Source organism: Talpa occidentalis, unplaced genomic scaffold (assembly GCF_014898055.3).
Source record: "Talpa occidentalis isolate TD23 unplaced genomic scaffold, MPIMG_talOcc4v2.1 talOcc4.4, whole genome shotgun sequence".
NCBI classification, from domain to species: Eukaryota; Metazoa; Chordata; class Mammalia; order Eulipotyphla; family Talpidae; genus Talpa; species Talpa occidentalis.
In genome coordinates, this window is record NW_023604295.1 from 3,661,227 (window position 1) to 3,685,324 (window position 24,098).

Genomic DNA, 24,098 nt, shown 5'->3' on the forward strand with positions numbered 1-24,098 from the left:
TCTTGATATTCCACTTTTAAATACTATCAACACATCAATTGAAAAATAAAAATTTCTTTTTCCATTCATTGTGTGTCTAAATGCTCATAAGTTATTTGCATTGATTATTTTTCAAGCTACCAAATTCTTTGACTTGAAAGAATGGAGAGCAAGGATGATAAACAGACAACCAAACACGCATCAAGCTACAAGGATCAAGGAGACAGAAGAACTGACAGAGGATGAAGATGAAGTCAAATGGATGAAGCTTTATTTCTGCCTTGTGTTTCCTTTGGATTAAGCATTGATCAGAAAATCATTGGAAAAAGCTACATTTAATCCATTGGTATTTCTTGAAGGCTAGGAAATTGCTCCTCCTGGGAAGCCAGAACAGAATGACACAGCCTGTTGTCAGGTAAGACCAAATAACCAATTTTCCCCCTACAAAGAAGTACTTTTCCACTGGGGGAAGTCCCTTTACATGAAAGACTCATCCATCAACAATGAGCTTGTATTTTTGTACATGTTTCTCACACATTTCTTAATCTCAAGAGAAGGCTTTGTTTCAGATTTCTTTAAAAGAAAATCAAAATGACGCAACAGGAAAAGAAGAGCTTGCTAATAAATACCAGTGCTTCCAGAATTTAAATAACTCTTTTCCCTTTAATCTCAACAAGTTCTAACCTCACAATCTCATTGCAAATTCTAATTCTGGAGGCTACCTCTGCTCGGAAGTCACATTCCCTCTGAGAGCAGAAACTATTTCCTGCTGTCCACAATTCTAAGGACTGGTTGGCAATTTGTTCTGATTAAAGAAGAACTGAAATGCACAAAGGGTAAAATGTATGTAGTTCATCAATTAGAAGTAAAATATTAAGTGTCAGACTTTCCAGCAAAAGCCTTCCTACGGGAAGAAAATCAAATGCATCTTGGACCTATCTCAAGTCAAATATTGGCGCTCATGTGCATCCCACGACCTCGAATATCAAGACTTGAAATGCTAACATCTTTCATTAAAAGAATTGTGTCTCAGAAAGCTATAATAAAATAATTTACATTCAAAACTAGTTATTCCAAATATTTAATAGGAAAAGTCTAGCAGGAATGAAAATCAAGCTCCAGGGCCTAGAAGTCTTTGTTAGGCCACAAGGTGAAATGTCTGACCATGAGAACAAAATACCGAACCAAGGCCAGGGGTGCTCCCTGACTGAGCTGCCAGTGGGAAGGCCTGACGCTTGGTTTGTTTTTCTTCTCCCTCCTTCTTTCTTCAGATGATCATGATGATCTCCAGATGATCAGATGTGGAGGATTTGATCAAGGGAGAAAGTGTAATGGAAAAGAGAATGGCAGAGACTGTCACATTTTTATTGATCTAATTTACATTTTGATGCTATCAAAGGAGAGTCAATGAAAATTGAACATTTAATTCAAAGAAAACCCAAACAAATAGTCGTTTAAACTCCTCTAAATATCTGGTCCACCAGCTGATGGCATTTTTTACTCATAACTAGCTAGTTTAGTCTTCTTGAATCTCTACTCTTGAAAGGCAAAGGGAACCCGTATCCACCTCCTCCCCAAAGGTGGTTCATGGTGAGGTCAGCTCGTCAGCGTCTGCTGGCTGTCTGGAGGTACCGAGTAAGTACAACATATTTCATTACGGAAAGAAGACACGGCTCGCAGATTACACAGACTTGCTGTTTACTTTGTGGTTTCTCAAATGGAACATGCCATGTTAGAATGGCCTTACACAGAAGACCTGATGTATTAGAAAAGTTTCAAAATGCTGCAGACTCTTTGGTTCAAAAACATGCTATTCGTCCATCCACTTCAGAGTGGGGTGTTGAGCTGAATCCATTCCAATCAGAAGGTCACAGATATCTGCTTCCTGCATCTTCTGTTAGCATGTTAGCATGAGAGTATTTTGTACAAAGTAGTAAATAATTAGGCAAGTCTGTAAAAACACTCGTTTCAGGCCAGATGTAACTCAGAGCTACATTGAATATTATGCTATAATAAGATTTATTGACTTACACAAATACTGGCTTTCAAGGCATTGCATATTTGGTCTGTGCATAGTGCAAAAATCAGGTGATCAAGTTTTCCAAATTTGACTGAAGTTGATAAGTGAATATATAAAAGATTTCTCAATCTTATGCTAAGTCATTGTCTACCACATGACATAAGGTGTGCGACATCTAATCTGGATCACATTCAAATTAGCGCTGATGTGAATACTGTGGAAAGAATTGAATAGTGCAACAGAAAACTGTAAACCCGTCTGTGGCATTATTTTCCTGTAGATTATACCACAGTATGAAAAACTATGTCTAAGAACTAAAAAAGCTAATACCTAACTACCCTAATGTACTTTTTAAAAAGAGAATGAGGTTCTGAAACAACCTGCCATAAAATCATCAACAGAAAAAGAAAAAAAAATTCTATTAAAAGACAATAATTAAAGGCAAAATCCTTCCTCTTATGCATTGAGATGGTTCTTAAAACCTTTACAACATTCGCTTGTTATGTTTACACCAGCAGTGAGTGTCCAGTTTAAGGTCAGAGTTTTAGCCACATTTTCCACTCAATGGTAGAACATTTGAAAATGTGGTAACATCAAGATAGGACCTGATCGGCTGTAATTCACATCACCACGTCACTCAACCTATATTCAGTTTACTTTTCCCATCTGCTCTGAGTCCCAAAGCTCCTTCTGATAGAAGAAAATATAAACGAGAGGATTTATCATTGATTTCTCTCGATCACGAATGTTTGTCATTAATCATTTCCACCATTATGCTTGAAGAGACAGGACATGTCTCATGTGTGTGCATGTGTTTGCATGTGTGTCACTGTGTGTCGGTGTGTCTGTGTGCATGCACTGTGTGCCTGTGAACATGCAGGTTGTGTGTGAGGTGTCTGTGTACTTGCATGTTTTATGTGTGATGTCTGTGTCTGTGTCTGCCTGTGTATATACATGTGGTGTCTGTGTAGGCATGTGTGAGTGCCTGTGAGTGTATGTGTGGGCTGGTGTGTTTGTGCACACCTGCATTACATTCTTCTTGAGAAAATACATAAATCTGACTTGGTTTAAATGAGAAATCACCTTTTGCACATTTAGCCAATCCTAGCCCAAGTATTCTCTGCTTCCAAAGAAATGCAGGATAACAGGCTCCTAAAATCTGCTAAAGGCAACATGTTACCTTGGTGACACTGAGTTGCGTCAGATTTGGTTCAATACTGAGTGAAGAGTTCACATGCTATCAGATCAGCTCACTCACTCATGCTCTGAGGACCCCTCGTGTGTGAATTTCTCATGCTCAGCTTGTCTCCTCCTGGGGGCCTCCAACCTTGGGGACTTCAGCATCTGAGCAAATTTCCTGGGTTCTGTGCAGCTTAATTTTTCTTTCGTGCTATATCTAATCAACAGCATGGACTCAGCACGAGTGGGTCAACCACTTTCTCATAAATTTCATTTTCTCTTGGGATGGCAGTGGTGGTTCCTTTGTAGACAAGGCAGTTTAATTGATAGGAAGTGAAATGGCTGGCAGGGACACTGGCCGCAGTAACCAAGGAAAGATGGCAGGCCAGGCCTGCAGGCCAGGTGGCCATGGACCCACAGAGGTGGAGGGAGACTTGGTCCAGCGCAGAGATCTCACCACCTCTGGGGGGCTTGTAAAGACACAAGCTCTGATTCTGTAAGTCCAGGTGGGGCCTGAGGGTCTACACTGTGAACAAGCTTGTGGATGGTGCTGAGGGTGCTGGTCTGGGAACCCCATTTTAAATAGAAAGAGCCCAGCACATTCCAACCACGACAGTGTGGACAACAGCACCAGCTCCATTTGTGTGTCTTCATGACGGTTAATTCCTGATGTGGTCAATTTCATTCCATTGCAGAGGTAAAAATGGAATTGCTATGTTTTGTGACTATAGAGTCCCTGTGACCCTTTTAATATGGTGCCCAGAGAGACCCCACTGAACATAACATTTTCTCTGCTCAAAAAAAGAATGTTTTAAAGCAACAATATGTCTTTGATACTTGAATAAATACCTTATATTATAGCTCATATCCTCGCATAGAAATGCATTACCTTTCAATGTCAAATTTCTAAATGTCCATCCATCCAGCAGGACAGGATTCCAGTTGCCCTGTTTCAAAGTGCTTTGAAACGCAGCCCCATTTGGGAAGATTTGAATTTTGAAAGTTCAGGTTAAATGAAGCATTTCAAGGGAACCCTCTCGACGGTGGAAATGTCCATTCAGCTCCCAGGCCAAAGGAAAAGACGGATGGGGATGTTGTGTCGTTTGTAGAGTTAGTGCCTTCGGACGTGTCCGTGTTCACAGTGACCTTGCCTGTGGAGGGAGCACGGGTGGAAGCAGCTGGCAGCCAAGCCCAGGGACCCCGCCGCGCTGTCACACGTTGCTCTGCTGCAGCAAGAGAGTTCTCAGCTCTCTCTCCCGCTGGTCCTCCTGCCTGTACTTCTCCTCCAGTTTCTGCTTCTCAGAATCCGCACAGTAAAAGGTGCAATCTGGGCTCTTCCGGATCTGCTCAAACTGACTGAAGTCGGCCACATACTTTCCGTTTTTGGAGAGAGACACCACGGGCACGAACTCGAAGCCCCAGTAGATCTCCTCAGGGATGTAGGAGGTGCGGCTCTGGCAGACGGCGCTGGTGGACTCCACGGTGGCGTTGAGGAGCACCACCAGCTCAAACTCCTTCTCCTTCAGGTTTTGGGGGGTGAGGTCTCTGAGGGGGCTTGTCTCATCCAGCACATGGTAGAATGTCATGGGCAAGATGAGGAAGGGGCTCTCGGAGGAGGAGTCCACGTGGAATTTGACGGTGGCCTGGTTGAGGAGGATCCGCTCCCCCTCCTTGGTGACATGGGTCTGAAGGAGCTTGCCCGAGAGCTGGCACTGGATCAGGAGGCTCTTCCTCATGTTGGCCACCTGGATCACCAGGCACAGCTTCCCATTCTGCTTGGTGATGACCGCACAGTGGCTGAACTTGATGGTCTCCGCCCGCTTCTTGGGTCTGGCGATTTTAGCCAGAAAGGTGCCAGTGATGAAGATCTCGATTAAGGTTGTGATGACCAGCTGGGCCACCAACAGGAAGATGGCATGAGGGCATTCCTCCGTGATGGAGCGGACTCCGTAGCCGATGGTGGTTTGGGACTCCAGGGAAAAGAGGAAGGCCCCCGTGAGGGAGTCCACCTTCATGATGCAGGGGGTGTGGTTTGAAATCCGCTTGTTGGGCTCTAAGTCCCCGTGGATGAAGGCGATGGCATAGTAGATCACTCCGAAAAGGAACCAGGTCATCACGAACGTGGCTGCAAACAGGGTCAGCTTGTATCTCCACTTCATGTCGATGACAGTGGTCCACAAGTCTTGAAGGTAGAGTAGGTATATGCCGTCCACTTTGTCGATACGCACATTGCTGTGTCCACTCTTGGACATGACCCGGGGCCTGCTGGTCTTGGGCCCGGCACTGGCAGTGCGCTTCACCAGGGGCGTGCTGGACACGCCAATGTGAATGGCATCCATGGTCATGCCTTCGGGGCCACCTAAGGACATGACAAGGAGGCAGAGTTCATTACGGTCATGGGATGGAACTTCCGGAGAATCAAAGTGGGAGAGTCACATGAAATAAGAGTGAATCTGTGGGTGCATCCAAGGAAGAGGAGAGCCCTGCAGGCCAGGGAGGCAGCAGGGGGCGGGAGGTGCATCATCTTTGCAGACAAGCAAGCTGAGTTAAATGCTGGCACCAATTTTCTTGCTGTGTGGCTGAGTAAGCTATTTAACATCTCTGGACCTCAGTTCACTAATCTGCGCTGTGAAATGGGAATAAAATCTACTTTTGGGAGGGAGTTGAATGATGATTAAATGAGATACTATTAGTTGGCAAGGCAGGGCCCCTCACTAAGAAAAAGATGCTAATCTCTATGTGAGGGCACAAAGGATACAGGACTGCAGAGAATTAGGAATATTTAGTAATATTCATCTATCGTGGCTGTCCAGTTATAGGAAATGTAAAGATAAGTTAACTAAGAGTACAGCCATAAGGATAAAACTGAAATGATACAACTCAAAAAACATAAGGTAGTTCTCTATAGAGCAATGGAAGATAGTAATACAACGTTTTAAAAATGTAGCTAGTACAATACAGTACTTTTTAAAGTACCCTTTTGGAACAGACAAAAACAAACCCAAAGGATCCCTTGAAATATACCTGCAGGCCCTGAGGCTGCCACCCCAAGCTTGCATTGGGGGTGGGGAGCAAAGGGCAGAGGGGGGCCAGTGGACTATGGTGAGGACTCGGGCTTCGGGGTAGGCCTGGTGTAATCACGTATGTTTGTAGAGGAGAACCTGTACCCCTAAATTATATTCAGTGTTACGTCAGTAGACATAGTAAAAGTAAATAAAAGTACCCTTTTGCAAGACAGTCTCTTAATTAGCAACTCATTTGAGCCCTCACCCAGGGAGGGACTGAGGCTCTAGGACCTTCTAGTTCCCACTTCCTTTGGAAAAGACTGTTACCAACAACCCGAGCGAACTGCGCGTGGGCTGTGTGGACGGCCTCACTATCAAAGCTCCCTTAGTAAAACTTAATGGATGGCTGGGCCCACTGAGGGCTTGAGCCACAGGCTGGTCACTTTTCCAGAGGGCACTCAACATGCCCTTTGCGGTAGGGCCTTTGGGGGTGCACAGACATGCTGTCTTGCTTCTTGGTAACTAAGTAGAACCTGCATGAGGAATTTATTTCAAAAAGCACATGAAAAAGACTTACAGGCAGAGAACAATGGAGCAGAACAGACCTTACCTAGACGAAGGGCTGGACTCCGGGGAGCCGACCTCCGGGAGCACCGTCGGGAAGGGCAGACGCAAGGCCTGGCCGCCGCTTACACGACCTGCCCGGCGACTGAGGCCGCTCGCCCTGCAGTCCTTGAAAAAGATAATGCGATCTGGGGGTGGCTAGGGGGTGACTCTACCTGACTGGCATGTTTATTTCCACCTCTATGATATTTCAGAATAAAGACAAAAATCCCCATGAAGAGGGAACTGGATATGGCGTCTGTGATTCAAGCCATAATCTTTGCGTGAATTAGAACAGCGTAATGTCGATCCAAGTTTTCCAAGGACTCATCTGGGAGAATCACTTCAAGGAAACTGAAACTGTATCCCTCAGAGGCTAAAACTTGTTGAAGAGGCAGTGGCTCGCTGGGCTTTGCATTTTCCTGTTAGGTTATTTAGGAGTGTCGTTTACTGAGCTCTCCTTGGAGAGATTATTTTTTTCTTGGAAAGGAAAGCTACTTTCCATTGTGGTGGCAAAGAAGAGCCATATGCTCTTCAACATTGATTTCACTCCAGGAAGTCTATTCAACCTACTTTGGGGCTCGTTTAGGAGAAAAGTCCAGGATATGAGCGATGAGCGTGAGCTGCTCAGAAGCAAGAGGAAGCCGTCAAGGCGCCCTTGGGCCCCAGCGCCATGCGGGCTGCCCAGACACATGGCCGTGGGCAAACAGGAGCCCGCCAGGGGCAGGTGCGGTTACTGGAAAAGCAAATGCATGCACTTGAAAGAGAGAAAGAAGCTGCAAGGGGAGAGTGCATGCCATTCACCCAGGGAAATGAAAACAGAGGCTTAAGTTTTCCAGCGCGAGCCATCTGCAAGTGTCCCGCGGGCATGGCGTGGCGGTAGCACAGCCCTCGCCAGGTTCCGTAGGCCTTGGCACTGTTTCTGGGCAAGCGGTGCCATGAGCTTCTGTTTTAACCTCCCTTTCAAAGGGGCAACGAGCCAGGCGTGGGATGAGCCGTATCTTTTCCCTCTTTCTGCAGAAGGCTCTTTTGCGGCGCTTCTGCACCTCTGGGGTGGGAGTTAACGCCGCCCACAGCACCTCCTGGCAGAGGTCGGAAGAGATGACCTTTGGGGCGTCTCAAATCCAGCACCGCAGGGGCTGCCGGCCCCAAGGGTAGCCACCTTCTCCCCTCCTGTGCCCACCCCAGGCTCTCAGGACTGTTCAGTACCTGGTCACGCGCACAGCAGGTCAGAGGCGTCTTCTTCAAGGCCACTGCACCGTCTGCTCCCCTTCACCCACCTGGCTACCATGGGGTCCTGCCACTGCCTGAAAGAAAGAGGGACAAATGGGGTTCACAGGTGTTTACCAAGAAGCCGGCCCAGGGACACTGAACCATGCCCCGAGGCCTGGGGCCCCTGCATTCACCTTCCACTCCCTGGCAAGCTGGCCCGGTGCCCAGAACAGAGTCCAGACTCAGGGGGCGCTGGGAGGATTCCATGGCACCCCAACCACCGGCCCCCTGCCAGGACCCGCCCCTGGAGGGAGTGCGCAGGTTAACACCCTGGAAAGCGTGGGCTAACTCCCCCCATGGAGGCCCACGAGCAAACTGGCCAGCGAACAGGGAGGCAGGAAGGGGAAGTGCAGAGGAAGTAAACAGTGAGAATTGGAAGGGAAGAGTCTAGAATATTTTTACCGCCTGTGGAAATGCATCTGTGACTGTTGAGTCACAGACATCAGAGTAGAAAAGATGGTCAAATCTGTCGCGTTTGTCTCCCACTTTTCAGATGAGGAGACAGCTGGGGCCGGAGAGGGCAGCTCTGCTGGCTCCCTGCGGATCGGTGCGGCCCGGGCTCGGATACCACCCCCAGACCTGTCTGGGCACCGCGCGTCCCCCTCAACCTGCAGAGTTTCATGTCATCAGTTTTAAATTCAAGAGGTTCTGCCTCCGCCTTTTCCAGAGCACTTCTGAGCTCTGAAGTCCACTTCCCTCCTCCATGGCTGCCCCACGCGGCTCGCCTGGGCCGCCGGCGCCCGAGGCGGTCACTGCTCCTGGTGGCTTAGGCCTCCCCACGATCAGCCGGGGGAGCCTCTCATGCGTAGATTCTTCCCGCACGCTGCTGGTTCGTGTGGCAAATGTCCTCTTCGTCATCGCTCTGTGAAGATCCGGGTCTGCTTCTTATAAAATTTTAAATTTGGGTTCTGGTTTTTGCTTTTCCGCCCGCCCGTCTTGCCTGCTTTATCCTCCGTCCCGGCTTTCTGCTCCGCCGTCTCCTTTCACGAAACTTCCTGCTCCGCTGGCAGACGCACTCAGTTCACTTAATTTCAGGTGCCCACCTTAGATCTCTTCTGCACCGACCTGGTTTACCTTCTCAAACATTAAGGGACAGTAACAAGCTTCCTAAAAGGTAGGGGTAGGCAGAACAACAGGCGTTCCCTTGCAGACCCCCGCCTGAGCGCGCAGACCAGCCCTGCTCCACAGAAGCCAGCGGCCTTCGCTGTGGGCCGGGGGGGGGCACGGGTTGTTCAGTTCTCATCCGAGCGATCTGGGGAGCCGGGCCGTGACCTCAGAGCAGCGGCCCCTACTGAGGGCCTCCAAGTCACTGAAGGAGGCCTCGGGATTGCTTTCTCCTCACCCCAGCCCGTGAAATGAACATGTGTGAAGCCCTGGAGCACTTACGCTGAGCAGCGCTGGCTTTGGACGGAGAAAGAAGGCAAGTGAGTTAGTGAAGTGGCGCTAGATGTGATTACGTCGGAAAAGGCCCTCGGTTCCACGAGACAGGACAGGGGATATGGGGAGGAAGCTGGCATGGTCACCCCTGGGGAGAGGACGTTCTGTCAAAGAAAGGGGCTCCTGTGGAAGTGGACTGTCAAAGCCCCGAGCCTTGGGGAGCCCCATAGGCTGTGCTATGGGGGAGCCCTCTGCTTGAGGAGCCACAGGCCGCAGGAGGGCTGGGAGGAGCAAGAGCAGGGGCAGCCTTGGGCCAGTGGGGTCCACAGAGGCGCAGAGAGATGGCAACGAGGGAAATAAGGTGGGGGTAAAACATCCAGATGTTATAATGAATAATAATAGCAATGATAGCAATACCGACGGCGGTGGTGATAATAATAATAATGGCAATGACAGCAATAACGATGGCGGTGGTGATAATGCAGCTTCAGGCCAGGCCGCACGGGCCCAGCGTCCTGGTGGCCTCACTGCCGCCCAGGCCTGCCATGTCCTCTAAGTCCTTTCCCAGCGTGTCCCTAATGAACCTCGCCCCAACCCCCTGGGGGCGAGTGCCGCCTTTCTCCCTGCGAGGGGGCACTGAGGCACCCAGAGGGTAAGAGACCCCCCCAGGCTCCCTGGTGCCCTGTGCAGCTGCCTGACGCCGCCCCCCCCCCCAACACACACACACCGGGGCTGCAGCCCTCGGAACAACCTGCACAAGTCTCTGACTCAGCGGGTTTGGGTTGCAGCCTGGGGATTTGCAGGTGTAGTAAGTTCCCAGGAAGATACTGAGAACCTGCAAACAGTTGGAGGGTCCAACAGCTCGATCGATGAAGACCCCATGGCACGTCAGCCTTGAGAACCCCGTCTATTCAGGCGTGGTCCAGTCCCTGCCTCCTGATGGCTGAGTGCCTGCCACCAGCGGCTCGAGGCTGACACTCAAGTTTTTTAAAGTAGGGGGAATCTGATCAGATACAATATTCCTTATATAAGTTTTATGTCACATACATCGTATTTCATGTGCATTATGCAAACATAAGATGTCTTTTTACATACATTAGGGTGTGTTGCAAATACATCGCTATAGATTACAGTTTATATATTATGTTTATATTAAATAAATATTGTAAAATACTATGGTAATTCTAGTAAAAATGTTAGCCAAAGTTGAATACAGAGACGTCTCTCCTTCCCACAAAGACTCGCTACCCGACGTGTGTTTGCACAATATCTTTTTTTCTCCTGAGTCTTAGAGCAGGACTTTTCCAGCAAACTGTCTTGTGGATGCTTTAAGGAAAAAAAAAAAAAAACAGTTTAAGAATGATTCCCTCTCCTAGTTAGTATAACACTGACCTTCTAAACAGAGTTCTGGTAAATCAAATTTTGGAAGTTTCCAGTTTTCCCAGCCTGGGAAACACCTGTTTAGTGGCCCTGTGTGTGAGCAAAGTATTTGCACCTGCAGCAAAGTAAGTAATGAAAAAATGGGGAGGCAGCATCTCCCCAAAGCTGGTCTCTGTGATGCCAACCTTGTACCTTGAAAAGGGGTGGGGCGACGTGGAAAATGAAATCCAAACCAAACTAGAATTCTGCATTTCCAGACGAAAACTAGAATTTGAGAGGCTTGATTTGAAAACTCTGGCAAAATGCCTTCCTGTTTGTAAGAAAAGTTGCATAAAAGACTTTTTTGGATGTCAAATATTTCTGACAAAACAACTTTTTGATGATCTCTATTTTTGCTAGGAATCTGAAATACCTGGATTACATTTCACTTTGAGGACACACCGTTTAAATATTAAGTAGAAAAAAAAATGCTTGACAAGAATGTACTTGGGGTTCACTGAGCTCCAAGGGTTTAAAACTAATTGAAAATGAAATCAATGAGGCTTAACTCGCCTCTCAAGGCACCTTGGACTTGGACACACGGACAAACAGGGCCTTGACCTGGGCCCCGGCTGTGTTCCTCCTGCTCTTCGAGCCACTCAGACCCGCTCTGGGGCCGGCCTGGCTGTTCTCAGGCCTCATCTGCACCCCACCTGTGTCAGCTGAGGGCACAGCTGAGGACACCCAGACTTTGCCCAGGTGGCTTCAGAAATGTGCACTGAAGCAAACAGGGTGCTCAAAGTGGGCTCTCAGCAAGCCCCCAGGGGGCCCCTAGGGTCCCCTCAGCTGGGGACATAGGGGTCCCCTCCACTGGGAGACAGTGGTCCCCTCTGTGCAGCTCGCTTTCTCCCACTGGCCACAGGAGACGGAAGATGCTGGAAGGAATGACAGCTCCCGGGAGGCTGTGGATGGGCCCTTCTTTCCCATAAGACCTCAGGAGTGGAAAGGAAGTGCCAGTTGAGACATCAGCAAACTCACGACACATCTTAATGCCCAGCTGAACCTAACTGGATTTTTCGGGGTTGCGTTGACTGCTGGTTGCTCCCAGTTACTCGCTGTCACTATCTTCCGGGTCCTTCCCTGCAGGACCCTCCCCCAGGCTTGTCCCTGGCGCTCTTCTGTCCCGAGCAGGCCATGTGGCCTGGCTCTGCCACCGCTGCAGGTGACGCTTGGACCGGCTGGCCCTACTCCTGAGGAGCGGGGAAGGGAGACACCAACACCAGGGACAGCTGGGCCAAAGCTGACTTAAAACACAGGTGAGGAGACTCATCGCCAAAAGCCACTGGATTCTTGGGATTGCTGGTCATGGAGGCAAAAATTAATAAGAGCCTGACCACAGAGACACCCTCAGCACAGGAGGGTTACCTGCCTCGCCCAGGAGGCTCTTGGAGGAAACATGTAGTGTTTGGAGGTAAAAGAGGATGGTCAGGCTTTTTTGCCATTGGCCCCTGTGGCAATTGCCTGCAGCCTTGATCCTGCTAACGCAGAAGGGCCCTGGATGTGGGGCACGTGTGCCTGACTGTGGACACCTGAGCGTGGGCATGTGCGCATGTGCAAGTGTGCACACCTGTGCCTAGGAGGAGGGGATAAAAGGGCAGCGGCTCGAGCTGCCGTCTCGTCTCCCTGCTGGTTTCCCCATTCACCACTAAAGCCTGTAAAAATGCCAAGGGCTCCAAAGTTCTCCTTCAAATCTCTAGAACTGACGGTTACCTTCCCGGCCTGGGAGAGTTGCAAAACAGGGTTGACATGCTCTGATGCAAATGCCAAGTGCTCATCTATGACGGAACACTGAGCGGGAAAGAAACCCCAATCTAACAAGAGTCCAATGGGAAAAAGAAATTTGTGCTGGGTGATGCGTCCGCGGCTGGTCTGGAGACCCCACTTGGGGACGTGATCCCATCTCACTCTGCGTGAATGTGCAGAAATTCACAAGAACGTCAATCAGGTTTCAAAAGCCCGTCTCTTACTCGGAAGGGAAGGGATGGGTCTTTGCTAGGAAGAGACATGGGGTTAGATCTACAAGTACAGCGGCTTGGCGGGGGCGGGGGTGGGGGGTTTCAATCAGCAAGGCAAGCTTCCTAGGTGCAATTGGGGGGTGGGGCGAGGAATGCCCGGGAAAAGGAAAAGGAAAGCAGTTAACAATCGCTCTGGGCTTCTTTCTTAGAGGGTGGGTCTCATTCCAGAGTAGCTTGGGGGTTTGCTGGCTAAGAGCATAGGAGGCTGGGGAGAGCACCCAGATCCAAGGGCTGAAGCAGCCCCGGACTGGGTCTCCCCCCACCCCGGCTACAGCATTCCGCTAACAAGCACGCGGTGGTCTTGGGAGTGTTGCCTACCAAACCCCCGAGGGCCCCACTGTCTCCCCACTGGAGAGTCACACCGCACGTTTGTAGATTACTGAATCTGAGAAATCTGTGCCAGGAGCCCCTCGGCCTACACGCCTGGCGTTTGACGTCTGAAGCACGCTGGGGGTGCTGGTCTGGCCTGTACCCCGCAGTGCACGGCCAGTGAGGGGGGCTGCAGCCTGTCTCTGGGCTCCCCGGCCAAGTCGCTGGGCAGATCCTTCTGTTGTCGTACTTCCTGGGGCTGAGCCACCCATCTCGCGGGATGCTGAAGACAGGGGAGCACAGTGTGAGGGGCCCCCTCCAAGGCAGCTGTGGCGTCACTTGGGAGCTGATTAGAAATGCCAGTTCTTGGCTCCCACTCCCGAGCTACTCAATCAAATCTAGGGGTGCTGCCTGCGAACCCCAGTTGGGAACCCGACCTCTGAAGCATGGTGTGGCTGGAGTGTGTCAGTGGTGGAACGGTGGGGTCTCTCTTGCCACCCCCTGCACTGGGAGAGCAACAAGTCCTCCAGACGAGCCCCATGTTGGCAGGGCTGCGAGCATCTAATGATCCAATTTGCCTCTGTGGTCAAATATTTAGCCTTGTTCCTATGTTTCTGTTCCATTGTTATTGTTTCAAATTCCATAAGTACTGAAAAACCTTTTTCCATCTCTCAATGTGGTTTGCATAGTTATACCCTCCCCTCCTCGACGCAGATTCTTAATTTTTTTCATTCCATAGAACAACCTTCCTCGGCTCGGCATAGACAAGTTTAAACAGATACTGGGCTCCACAGGAGACTCATTTTCCATGGCCAAGAGCTGAGCGCTGGGATCAGTCAGAGGTATCATTTGCCGAATATTTTCGTAAAGACGGTTTAATGTCAGGCCCTTTATTTGCGAGAGCTGGCTCACCCAAATAAAACGTTATCCATCTGTCTGTTGTCACGAGTGACCAACTTCAGCTGCACGTTATTACTTAATAGCAGCTCCCTTGCCTATAGAGGAGCGGCGTGCCGCGGCGAAAGAGCAAATGGAAATTTCCTTTGGTTTACCACCCCGTCTCTCCGTGCCCCGACATGCGGAGGACGCTGGTAATGAGCATATTCTCCCCTCTAATCACAGCATGGCTCGGACGTGCATTGTTGTGGAGTGACTGGCAAGGCAGGAACATTTATGTGAGGAGGGAAAAAAACCAAGGCAATTGTATTGCTCTCCGGCCGTACGCACGCACGGCGCCAGCCCTGTGCAGGGATGAGGCTGCTTTAACCAGCTCGTGGCGTCTTACTCACTGTTCCTGTCTGGGTTAGTGCAAATGTGACCCAGAGGGCTCACAAAAGTCCCCTTTCGATAGGGAAAAGCAATTGAAATGTGGTTGCATTTGTCCTGGAATAAGTCGGAATGGAAAGCATCTGGTTTTGCAGATGGCACCGGGAGAAAACTAGTATTTTATTTAGTGCATTCTGTTTCATGAACGTCAAACAGGGCAGAGTCGGGGCATTCAAAGAGGCAGAAAACACGAGATGCAAGCAAGGTGTTCCCTCTCGCCAGTCCCCTGCTCTGTACTTGGAAATGTCCTTGACACTAGATGGCCTTTTATGATGCCTTGGAATAGAGTTTGTAACTTCTCCGCTTGATCTCCCCCTCAGTAAATCTCTCACTAAAATGAAAAACTCACCACCTTTCACCCCTCACATCTTTGCCTCACATCTATAGTTTTGGTGTTTTTTTTTTTAAACTCTCATGAGGGTAGATCAGGTAAAAAGCACATTATAAACATACGTAGCAATTTCAGACTGACTTGTTTTCTTGGCTTCCTGGTGCGTGATCCCTTTTCTTTCTGTTTAAAAAAATGTGGAATCGTTGGTCTCTCGCAATGATGATTGATGGGCTTTGGTGTGAGTCACCTGGATGCACCCTGGGACTGTCACCACGTTGATGTCTCTGCTCGTGATTATCTCCAGCAGAATCTCTTCCCAGACCAGGGAAGTGGTGATTTTTGCTCAGTTTGGAACCAAGTTATTTAACAATGGGACGAGAGTCAAAAGGTTTTGAAATTCAGCTTGACTGTCAGTCTAAACTTTGACCATATTTCTCTGATAGAGAAACTGGATCTTGCAGGCTCTCCAGGGGAACACAGTTAATACCGAAATTCTTGCATTGTGGTCAATTTACTTTAAGGACTGGTGACATTTCTGAATTGTCTGCTCCTTAGACATAAAAAGCTGAAAACACAGACACTTGTGATTGTTGAGTGATAATAAGAAAATGTCAAAATTCAAAATATCTTCAAATTTCATCCAAGTCTGAGGCCTCTGGCAGTGAACTAATCTCCTTCGTAAACAGGGTAAGAAAATCTGTCTGAACCATGTGCAGCTAATTAGCCGAAGGGCTGCTGGGCCCAGCGTGGAGATTTTAGGGAAGACAAGCAAAGTACAAGATGCCCAGTTAAATCTGAATTTCAGCGGATGGCAAGCAATTTTTATGTGGTTGCATGCAGATGTGTATAATGCATGTTATAGACACACGTGCGTGTGTATGTACCATATGTGCACATATATACATAAACACATAGATGTATACAAAGGAATCCTACATTATTTGCTAAATCTCACTACCCCAGAGAAGAGCAAATTTATGCTCCAGAGTCACTCAGAAGGTCAAGAAACCTTAAGACAAGATTTCATGCACAGACAACATTCTCAGCAGAACAGTCTCCCAGATTCCCCCACCGTAGGATCCCAGAAAACAAGTCAAACCACCGCTGGCTGGGGGTGCAGTTTCTTCCTGCGCAGTCCCCCAAGGCTAGACAGCGAGTCTCCTTTTCAATATTTTAGCCCTGGGATTCTTACCTATTTTGTGCTAGGGTTCTTTCTGGCAAGCTATGAGACCTAGGAGCTGCCTTCTCAGAAGGTTTAAATAGATAAAAATAAAATAAATATAATGACGAGATGCTCAAAACATTAAATGCACTGGTTAAAATAGTTTTAAAAAGCAAAATCTAAAAGCATTAGCATCTGAAGAGCTGGCGCGCAGAAATATTATTTCAAAATCTCTGCAATAACTGTGGGGGGCGGGGGGTTCTAGTCCACTGTTAGAGTCACGCTGTGGAGAATGTCACTGGACGTGGGCATAGGCGGGGAGACAAGGACCCGTTTTGGGTGCAGATGATGAGGAATCAACTGTCCCTTGGCCCTCGTCCTAGGTCACGGTCCTTCTGAACTCTGCCCTCATCTAAACCGCGAGCGAGGTTTCCGCAAGCAGCAATGCTGCTAACGTCCCAGGAACCAGGCCACTTGGTGGACCCCTCGCCTGGTCTCCCCTACAGACGTGCCCTTGACACTAGCTGTTCAGACACTCCTAGAAGGACAGCTGGCGCACTTGACAGTTGGGCTCGTGGTCAGGTCTTCCCATAGGACAGGCCGTCAGGCACAGGTGAGAGCGGTGACCTTCATGATGACGCCCGTGTCGCGGAAGCAAGAAAACCAGAGAGGGACATCCCACTGTCCCCTGCAGTTTCTCCTCCCAGGAGAGCGAGGAGGAACTGCAGAGAACAGCTCCCATACCTACGTCACCCTCCGTCCTCGTCGCCTTACCTGTAGCATTTCTCAGAACTGGGGAGGTGGCTGCAACAGCTACGTCCTGTGAGCCGCGTGCAGCTCTCTGTCATGTGGCTTCATCCTAGCTCTCCCCAGGAGCCCAGCAAGCCTGCTCATCCACAGGGCACCCACACGGCACTCCCTTGGCGAACCTCCAGAGATGCCCGCTGCCCACAGGGCAGACCCTGCCCACCTTTGCGGAGCAGGGGCTGCCGCCCTGGCCCTGACTCCTTCAGCTGTGCTCCCTTCAGGGGGACGCAGGGGCCTGCCTGCCGCTTGTTGGACGGCGCGGCGTCCTCCCGGCTCTGGTTCTGTGGGAAGAACCTTCTGCAGTCAGGTTGAATATTACCTCCTCGGGGTCAGCAAGCCTGAGCCGTCTTCCGAGGCAGTGTGCTGTGAAGGCGAAGGGTACAGGGTCTGCTTCTGTTAGCATCGGCCGAGTGACTTGGGGCAACTTAACCCTCTGCAGCTTGACGTCTTCCTGGGAAGCCCAGCAAAGATCACACAATTCTATGCCTGTTCGTATGTGCGAGGTTCTCCGCTGCTCACACTCACGGCTGCCTGAGTGCTCACTACCGTTACATGTTCCCGAGCATCAAAACACACAAACCACGACCTGATCTGCCTAAAGGAAACCACATGTGCGGCAAAGACAGAGGGTTGATGTTCTGGTCATAGGAAGTCTTTGGACATCTATTAGAACCCGCATCCCTTAAAGAGAAAACATTTACATGTTAAAAATTGATCTGTCGTGGGGTCCAGCATTTCTACCCCTAGGGGTACCCAAAGAATGCAAAACACCAAGCCACAGCATTACATGTGCCCCTGTGTTCACTGCACACTACTCACAACAGCCAAGCTACGCATCAGCCCAAGTGCCCAAGGGCAGGGCAGTGGACTAAGATGTGGTCTCTATACAACGGGCCACTACTCCGCTATAAAGCACAGTGACATCTGGCCAAGTGACAACATGGAAAGAGCCCAGGGGACGGTGCTAAGTGAAATATTCAACAAAGGGAAGGAACAGACAAGCTAAACCAAAACAAACCCTTGAAATCTGACTGCAGAACTGAGGCTCCAGAGGGGGAGAGTGGGGTGTCGTGAGCGAAGGGGATTGGGAGCCCAGTAGTGTGGAAGACAATTGTGGGTACTTGGGTGGTGGGTGTGGTGTGGTGACACACATGTGAAGAGATGTGAGCCTCTGAGTCCTTAAAACACGTCAGCGTGTAAACCAGTGTTACCCCAATAGAAAATAATAGTTAAAACATCTTAAAAATAAAATAGACACTTCAAAAAATTAAAAGGGTGAACAAGACTTGACGATATTGCAGAACACAATTCATTCCCTTGTGCGCCCAGAATGGCTTATGTGCCGGGTGTGAGTCCCACTATGCGCCGGGTGTGAGTCCCACTATGCGCCGAGTGGGAGTCCCACTATGTGCCGGGTGTGAGGGCAACGAGGAGTCTGTGGCGAATCTGACAGGCTTGGCTCATGCATTCATGTACTTTACAATAAAGCAGGGAGGGAGGTGTAAGTCAACCACCAGATGGATTATTTCACGACATCTGTGGGACGAATGAGGAGAATCAAGGTGGGCTTGAGGACAGAACATGGAGTACACGCGCCTTGGTTTGGAATTCCAGGAAGGCTTCCCTGAGGAGGTGGCATGACAGCAGAGACTTACAGGGTAAAGGGTGTGTGGAGGTCAGTACGTCCTGGGCAGGGCCACATGCAGCAATTGCAAGGGCACAGGGCGGTAGGCCTTGGCACCTGGCACGAAGTGAAGATGGAGCGAGCAGGGGGCAGCAGAGCAGCCGCCTGCAGGAGCCCGGGGCAGGGTCTCACTCTGAGGGCAGCCGAGGCTCCCCCAGCCATGGCCTTCGCCCCGGGGCACGAGAAGCAGCTCAGGTTGTGTGAAGGGTGATATCGTGTTGTAAAGCTGTCATTTGTGACACGAGAGGAAGAAGGGTTTGGAAAGAGACGGGCTCCATGCCGAAAGTCGTGGTCAGTAACCCCGAGAGAAACACTGATTCCTGGACAAGGACCGCGCCCAGGGGCTCAGAGGGCGCAGGGTCTGAGTCCCGTGTCCCAGCTGGCCAAGAGCTCCATGTGGGGCTGAGGGTGGAGGGGCAGACAAGGTCTCAAAGACGACCCCAGACTCTGGCAGGAACAGGAGGCAGAGGGGTGGGCGGTGTTTCACCGCTTCTGAGGACTCTGGCTCCTGCTCTGCACTTTATCAGTCGCTCATCGGTCACTGGGCACCCATGTCGTGCCAAGGCTTTGCTTTTAGAACCGCATGGTCACTCAGGCACATAATGTCCATCCAGAGGAGGACCCAGCCCTCGGGGTGCAGCCTGGGCGCCAGGGTCAAGTCTGTGCTTGGGAGTCGAGGGTGGGGGAAGGGCTACCTGGAACTCCTAAGCAGAGATGAAAACAGAGGTCCTCGCTGAAGGCCTGCTCTTCAGAAGAGAGAGCTGGGCCTGAGGGACAGGTCCAAGAAACGTGGTTTTGTATTTCTCAAAGATTTAAGCAGACATTCCAGCATTCTGTGAGGACAAGCACGAGAGACAAGAGGTTTCCTGATGCCTCATGATGGGGTAATCCGGGTATTGTGACGGGTGATTTGGCATTGCTTTTCTGGGCAACAGTTTGGCAATGCATATCCTCAGTTGGAAACTTTTTATTTATGCTCTTTGACCCAGTAAAGTTACATCCAAGAATTATTAAGAAATGTGCATTAGGATTTATATGCAAGAGTATTCTCTAAATTCATTTTAATATTAAAAACATTCAAAATGACCTGGATTGCCAGCAATATAGAAATTATTTTAAATTTAGAAAATATAAGCTGAGATGTAACGTAGTCTTTAAAAATTGAAAAAATGCATCCAGCAGGGCTGAATAAAAGCACAATTGTCATTTTTCTCTCTGTAGGTAAGATTAAAGTGAAATGGCTCTAAAAAATGTTAGCAGCAGTTATCTCTTCAAAGGAAAACAAAATTAGGGAGGATTTTCAACCAGACTTTCCATTTTTATGCTGTTAATCTGAAAATTCAATTTCCCTAGCACAGACCATTCCTGAGCATTCCAGAATTTACTGTAAATGAGAAGCACTTCTGTGCCCTGCTGAGAAACTTTCCACACACTGTCATGGCCAAATCATATGAAACCCCTTTACTCTCAGAGACTTTCAGATTATACACGTCCAAGAGCCTGGCGTTCATGAAGCCCTCAGTGTTACCAGCTCCTGGCAATGTCAGGCGTCATTTGATTGACTGAGTTAGAAGAGTTTACTTCACCCAAGGGGAATGCTGATAAAGCGGTTTTCCTGCCCAAGGCTTATGCTCTGGCGGGTCTCTTTGCCCCAAATTCCTTCTCTGCCCTGTGCCTGACAAACTCCTATTCATCCCTCAAGGCCCAACTCAAATGTCCCTCTTCCAGCTTCCAGGCAGAATTCATTTTGCTTCTCTTCTGCAAGTTGTCCACACCTATGACAACACTATGTGTCATTGCAAAGATCTGTTTACAAGCTTCTCTTTCTCCTTAAAGCAGGCGTGGCGGGCTGGGTATTTAATCCCTCTTTTCACTTGAATTCCTATGAAAGTCCTGTCACATGGCAGGGACTTAATAGCAGGAGGAACAGGGTGTGCAGAGATGCCCTGCAGGAGAACTTAAAACTCCCCAGATTTCATAACAGTGGCACTCATTTAAAGATAATGGACGTGAATTTTAGGTCCCAGAGGATGCTGGTCCAAAGTGAGGTGTGGGGGGCAGGTGAAGGGGGAGATGAAACAGAAGGGGGTCAAATACTTCACTGACTTGAATGAACTACAAATAGAGATTTAGACTTCCTATTTTAATTCATTGGGCAAAGAATACCCTATAATATCCACATTGAAGAGAAAAAGGATTTTATATTTCTTAAATTGATTAAATCAACAAGCATTATGGGCGTGAATATATTCAGTTGTATCAACAAGTTACTGACTGTGTATGTGGAGTTCCAGGAGGCTGCAGGCAGGGCACCAGGCACACAGGGTTCTCAGGCCTACTCAACTCTATTTGCTTCCTTGAAGCAGCAGATTCCAATGCACTGTACCCCAGTAATCCAAGAGCACAGGCGGAAAATAATAGATTGATCCAGTTTGCCTTCTGCTCCATTCTTTCAGTTTCTAGGCACTGAGTATACTTTAAATGCGCAGAACAGGCAGCACCGCTGTCCATGAAGGCCCAGTGCTCTTGTGTGTGTGCGGGATAGGATTGTAAATTTTTGAATCCATTGCTTTGCATCAGTGCTGATGAAGCTTTCCCGTGCAGACACATTCCCAGGGGACTGTGTTAAAATGCAGTTGTGATCCAGAAGGTCTGGGCTGAGGTCCTAGAATGTGCATTTCTGACCTGCTCCCGGGGGCGTGAAGTGGAGGCGACAACCTTCTGCACCCAAGGGTTCTCATCTGCACCATACAGCACAGAACACACAAGAGGCTCCCGTGACTGCTTTCTCTCTCTCCCATCACCCATGCACACCATTGCCAGCCCAGAGCACACAGAGAAGGAACACATTCCAGAACAGAGTGCCACCGGGGCCGCTACATCTGATTACACCCCCAGAGTTCTGTGGAGAAAGGGAGCCCAAGAGCTTTTTGGACATGTGGCTTTACCTACAGGAGAAAGTTCAAGGTCACCAGCTGACTTCAATTCAGAAATTAAAACAACAGGGACTGTTTCCCCATCGCCACGCAGCACTGCACGACAGCCTGGCTGTCAGCTATTCTTGCCCAGCGTTTGGCTTCGATCCGGACACTTCCTCACAGGAAGCACAACTGGAGACCAAGGTCTCCTGCCCCTGCTCATCAAAGATCCGGTGGTGCAGGTGTCCTGTGGAAGAGCTCCAGGTCGGGGTCCCTTCCCTTCTGACTAATAGTGACCTTGTGCACCCCTGCCCTGGTGCAGCCCGGGTGCTGGGCCTGAGTGCTGGGCCCGAGTGGGTTACAAATGCTCTTTGTCCAAAGGAGGAGGAGATAAAGGAACCGGGTCTGCTCGGTCCTCGCTAATTTGTGAGTAAACACACACGCAAGTTATTGACAAATATGATTTGTCTCTTATTCTCAAGGTCTCCCCAGCGATTCCTGTCTGTGTGCGACTTTCAAGAGGCTGTTTGGTTGAACTGGAATTCTATGCCTTAGCTTCATTTTCGAGCCAGGTAGTACTGGGCGATCGTAGCTGGAATGAGTTTTTTGAACTTCTACATCGAGGATGCATGACTGCTGTCTGAGAAAGGGGATGTGTCATTGAATTGGAAAGATGCTGCCTGTGAATCAAGGTCTGAACAAAAGCAAAGCAGCCTGACAGGACAACCTCTGATCCGTACAACGCCTAAGACCACATGTCCAAGGTCAACAAAGATAGCGGAGATGATGCAAGAGGAAATTCAAGAGATTTTGAAGTTGACCCCTGAATTAAACCTAGGTGTCAGTTCCTAGTGTCCTTCCTTGGATCAGCCTCCAGCCCCCTCCAGCCAAGGGGTCCAGCTCTCAGGGGCTGCCTCAGGAACGACACCCTGGTGCAGAGACAAGGCAATGACCTCAGGCTCAGTCTGTTTCCTCCTGATCCTTGTGAGTGAGACTCGTGAAGTGAGAAAGGACAGATTTCTGTTTAGGAGGCTGTAGGGGGTTTCTGCACCACAAAGCCCTGTTTGGAAATCAGGGTTCGTGGGTGGGGAGAACTTTAATGAGGCAAGAAATGTCACTTTGCCTTTTCATCAGTGGTCACGTGACGGGCTCTTCAGCCCACGGGGACGATCCCTCTCCCCGGCGCAGCGCTCCGCTCTGTTAGTCACCAACAGCCCAGTCCGCGGGCACATTTCCCGCCTCTCTTGGGGTGGTTAAACGATTGCTGCTTTTTCCCCCAATTCTCCTCCCTTTCCAGGCCTCTTCTCAGCCCCATTTCCAGTTCCTCCTCTTCTTCCTGTCCTTTAAGTGACCTTTTCCCTAAAGTCCCAAGCTCCAGGCTGCCTTCTTAGTGAGCACCACCCTCCCCCTTCCATTCCCACGACTGGCGATGCCTCCTCCGCCGTTACGAGGCCTAGACTCAGGTGGCTTCTCCACCCCAGGTCAAAAGAGGGTCAACAGTAGGCAACAAGTGGTCTGCGGCCTCCTGGGAGATGCGGCACCTCGCCACGCTACCCGCTGCCCAGCTCAGCAGCCCTCCTCCTGCAGATTCTGGGCACGGAACGGTTACTGCACTACCCCTTCTGCCCTCCACTTCCCTACCCTGGCTTACAGCCAGATGCTTCCTTCCCTCGGGAGCCCCGGCCGGGTCCCTAGCTCCAGTCACCCTGTCTCTAGCGCCCCAGCGCTCTCCCTGAAGCACCCCCCTGCATGCTGGCCACCCGCTGGAAGGCTCCCCAGCTTCACTGCGCTCTCATTCCCTGTCTGTGACACATGCCCGTCCCCTGTCGGCATTTTCCCCACCTGCTCTGTGGGCTGGCTGCTTGCTTTCTCCACCTGCTCCCCTCTGCTCTGTCTCCCAGACGAGAGGTGTGGAATTGTCCGCCTGCGTGACCATCAGCGACAATAATAATGCTCAAGCTAACCACGCTCCTCAGCTGACAAAGTGTGTGTGAGCAGCGCGGAGTGGGCAGTGGATGGGCTTTGACACCAAAAATGAGAGTAACTCAAATCCGGAAAGAGATGAAGAGGGATAGGCAGGATGTTAAAACTGTGCTGATGTCACGCGCCTCATCAGGGGTAGAGACGGTGTTTGCCTCTTGGGCTCTGAGACCCAAAGCCAGCGATTTCCCCATCAAACCCCATTTCCTGTCATTAGAATGTAAGCTGCTGCCTCAGCTCTCATCACGCACACTCTAGCAAGGGCTTCTGTTTATACATGGATGGCTGCATGAATGAATGAATGAATGAATGAATGAATAATGGAAGCAAAGGGAGTTTGGAATCTACCAGGTCTGCAAAAGCAGCCTTGGGTCTCGAATAGAATGTTCCTCCATCCCGGCTGTTGTGGACAAGCTGCATGGGGAGAAAGCCACTTGCCTTTGTCCCTGTGACATTCACACGGTTGACTGATGGAGACAGTGTTGCTGTTGTCAGGCCTCCAGGTTCCTGGAAGTGCATCGGCTGCAGCACCGGCAACCCTCACCAGAACTGGCTTCTGTCCCTGGATCCGCTCCCCGAGTGGCCCCATAGTCACTCAAGCCAGAGGCTAAAGTTCACTCTTCCTTCCCCCACCTTTGCGACCACAGCCACGTGGATTTCAGCTTTACCCCCTGAATAATTCCTTCCTCTACCCCTGCTCCTCTGGCCTTTC

At 49.8% G+C, this 24,098-nt stretch overlaps 1 protein-coding gene across 4 annotated transcripts in view; it reads right to left on the minus strand.

Annotated features, from left to right (window-relative positions):
- Positions 1-455: 455 nt before the first annotated feature.
- Positions 456-24,098, minus strand: part of KCNJ15 (potassium inwardly rectifying channel subfamily J member 15) — a 39,104-nt gene continuing 15,461 nt past the window's right edge. Inside the window, exons 1-3 of one of the 4 annotated variants that reach the window (XM_037524943.2) lie at positions 16,772-17,048; positions 7,996-8,093; positions 456-5,537 (exon numbers count right to left, since the gene is read on the minus strand). In XM_037524943.2, coding sequence (XP_037380840.1) covers positions 4,390-5,523 — 1,134 coding nt within the window. In that variant the 5' untranslated portion in view covers positions 5,524-5,537; positions 7,996-8,093; positions 16,772-17,048 and the 3' untranslated portion in view covers positions 456-4,389. Of the gene's footprint in view, positions 5,538-6,793; positions 6,826-7,995; positions 8,094-8,192; positions 8,232-16,771; positions 17,049-24,098 lie in introns of those variants that run through there. The other 3 variants (XM_037524944.2, XM_054700272.1, XM_037524945.2) reach the window with 3 other exon arrangements.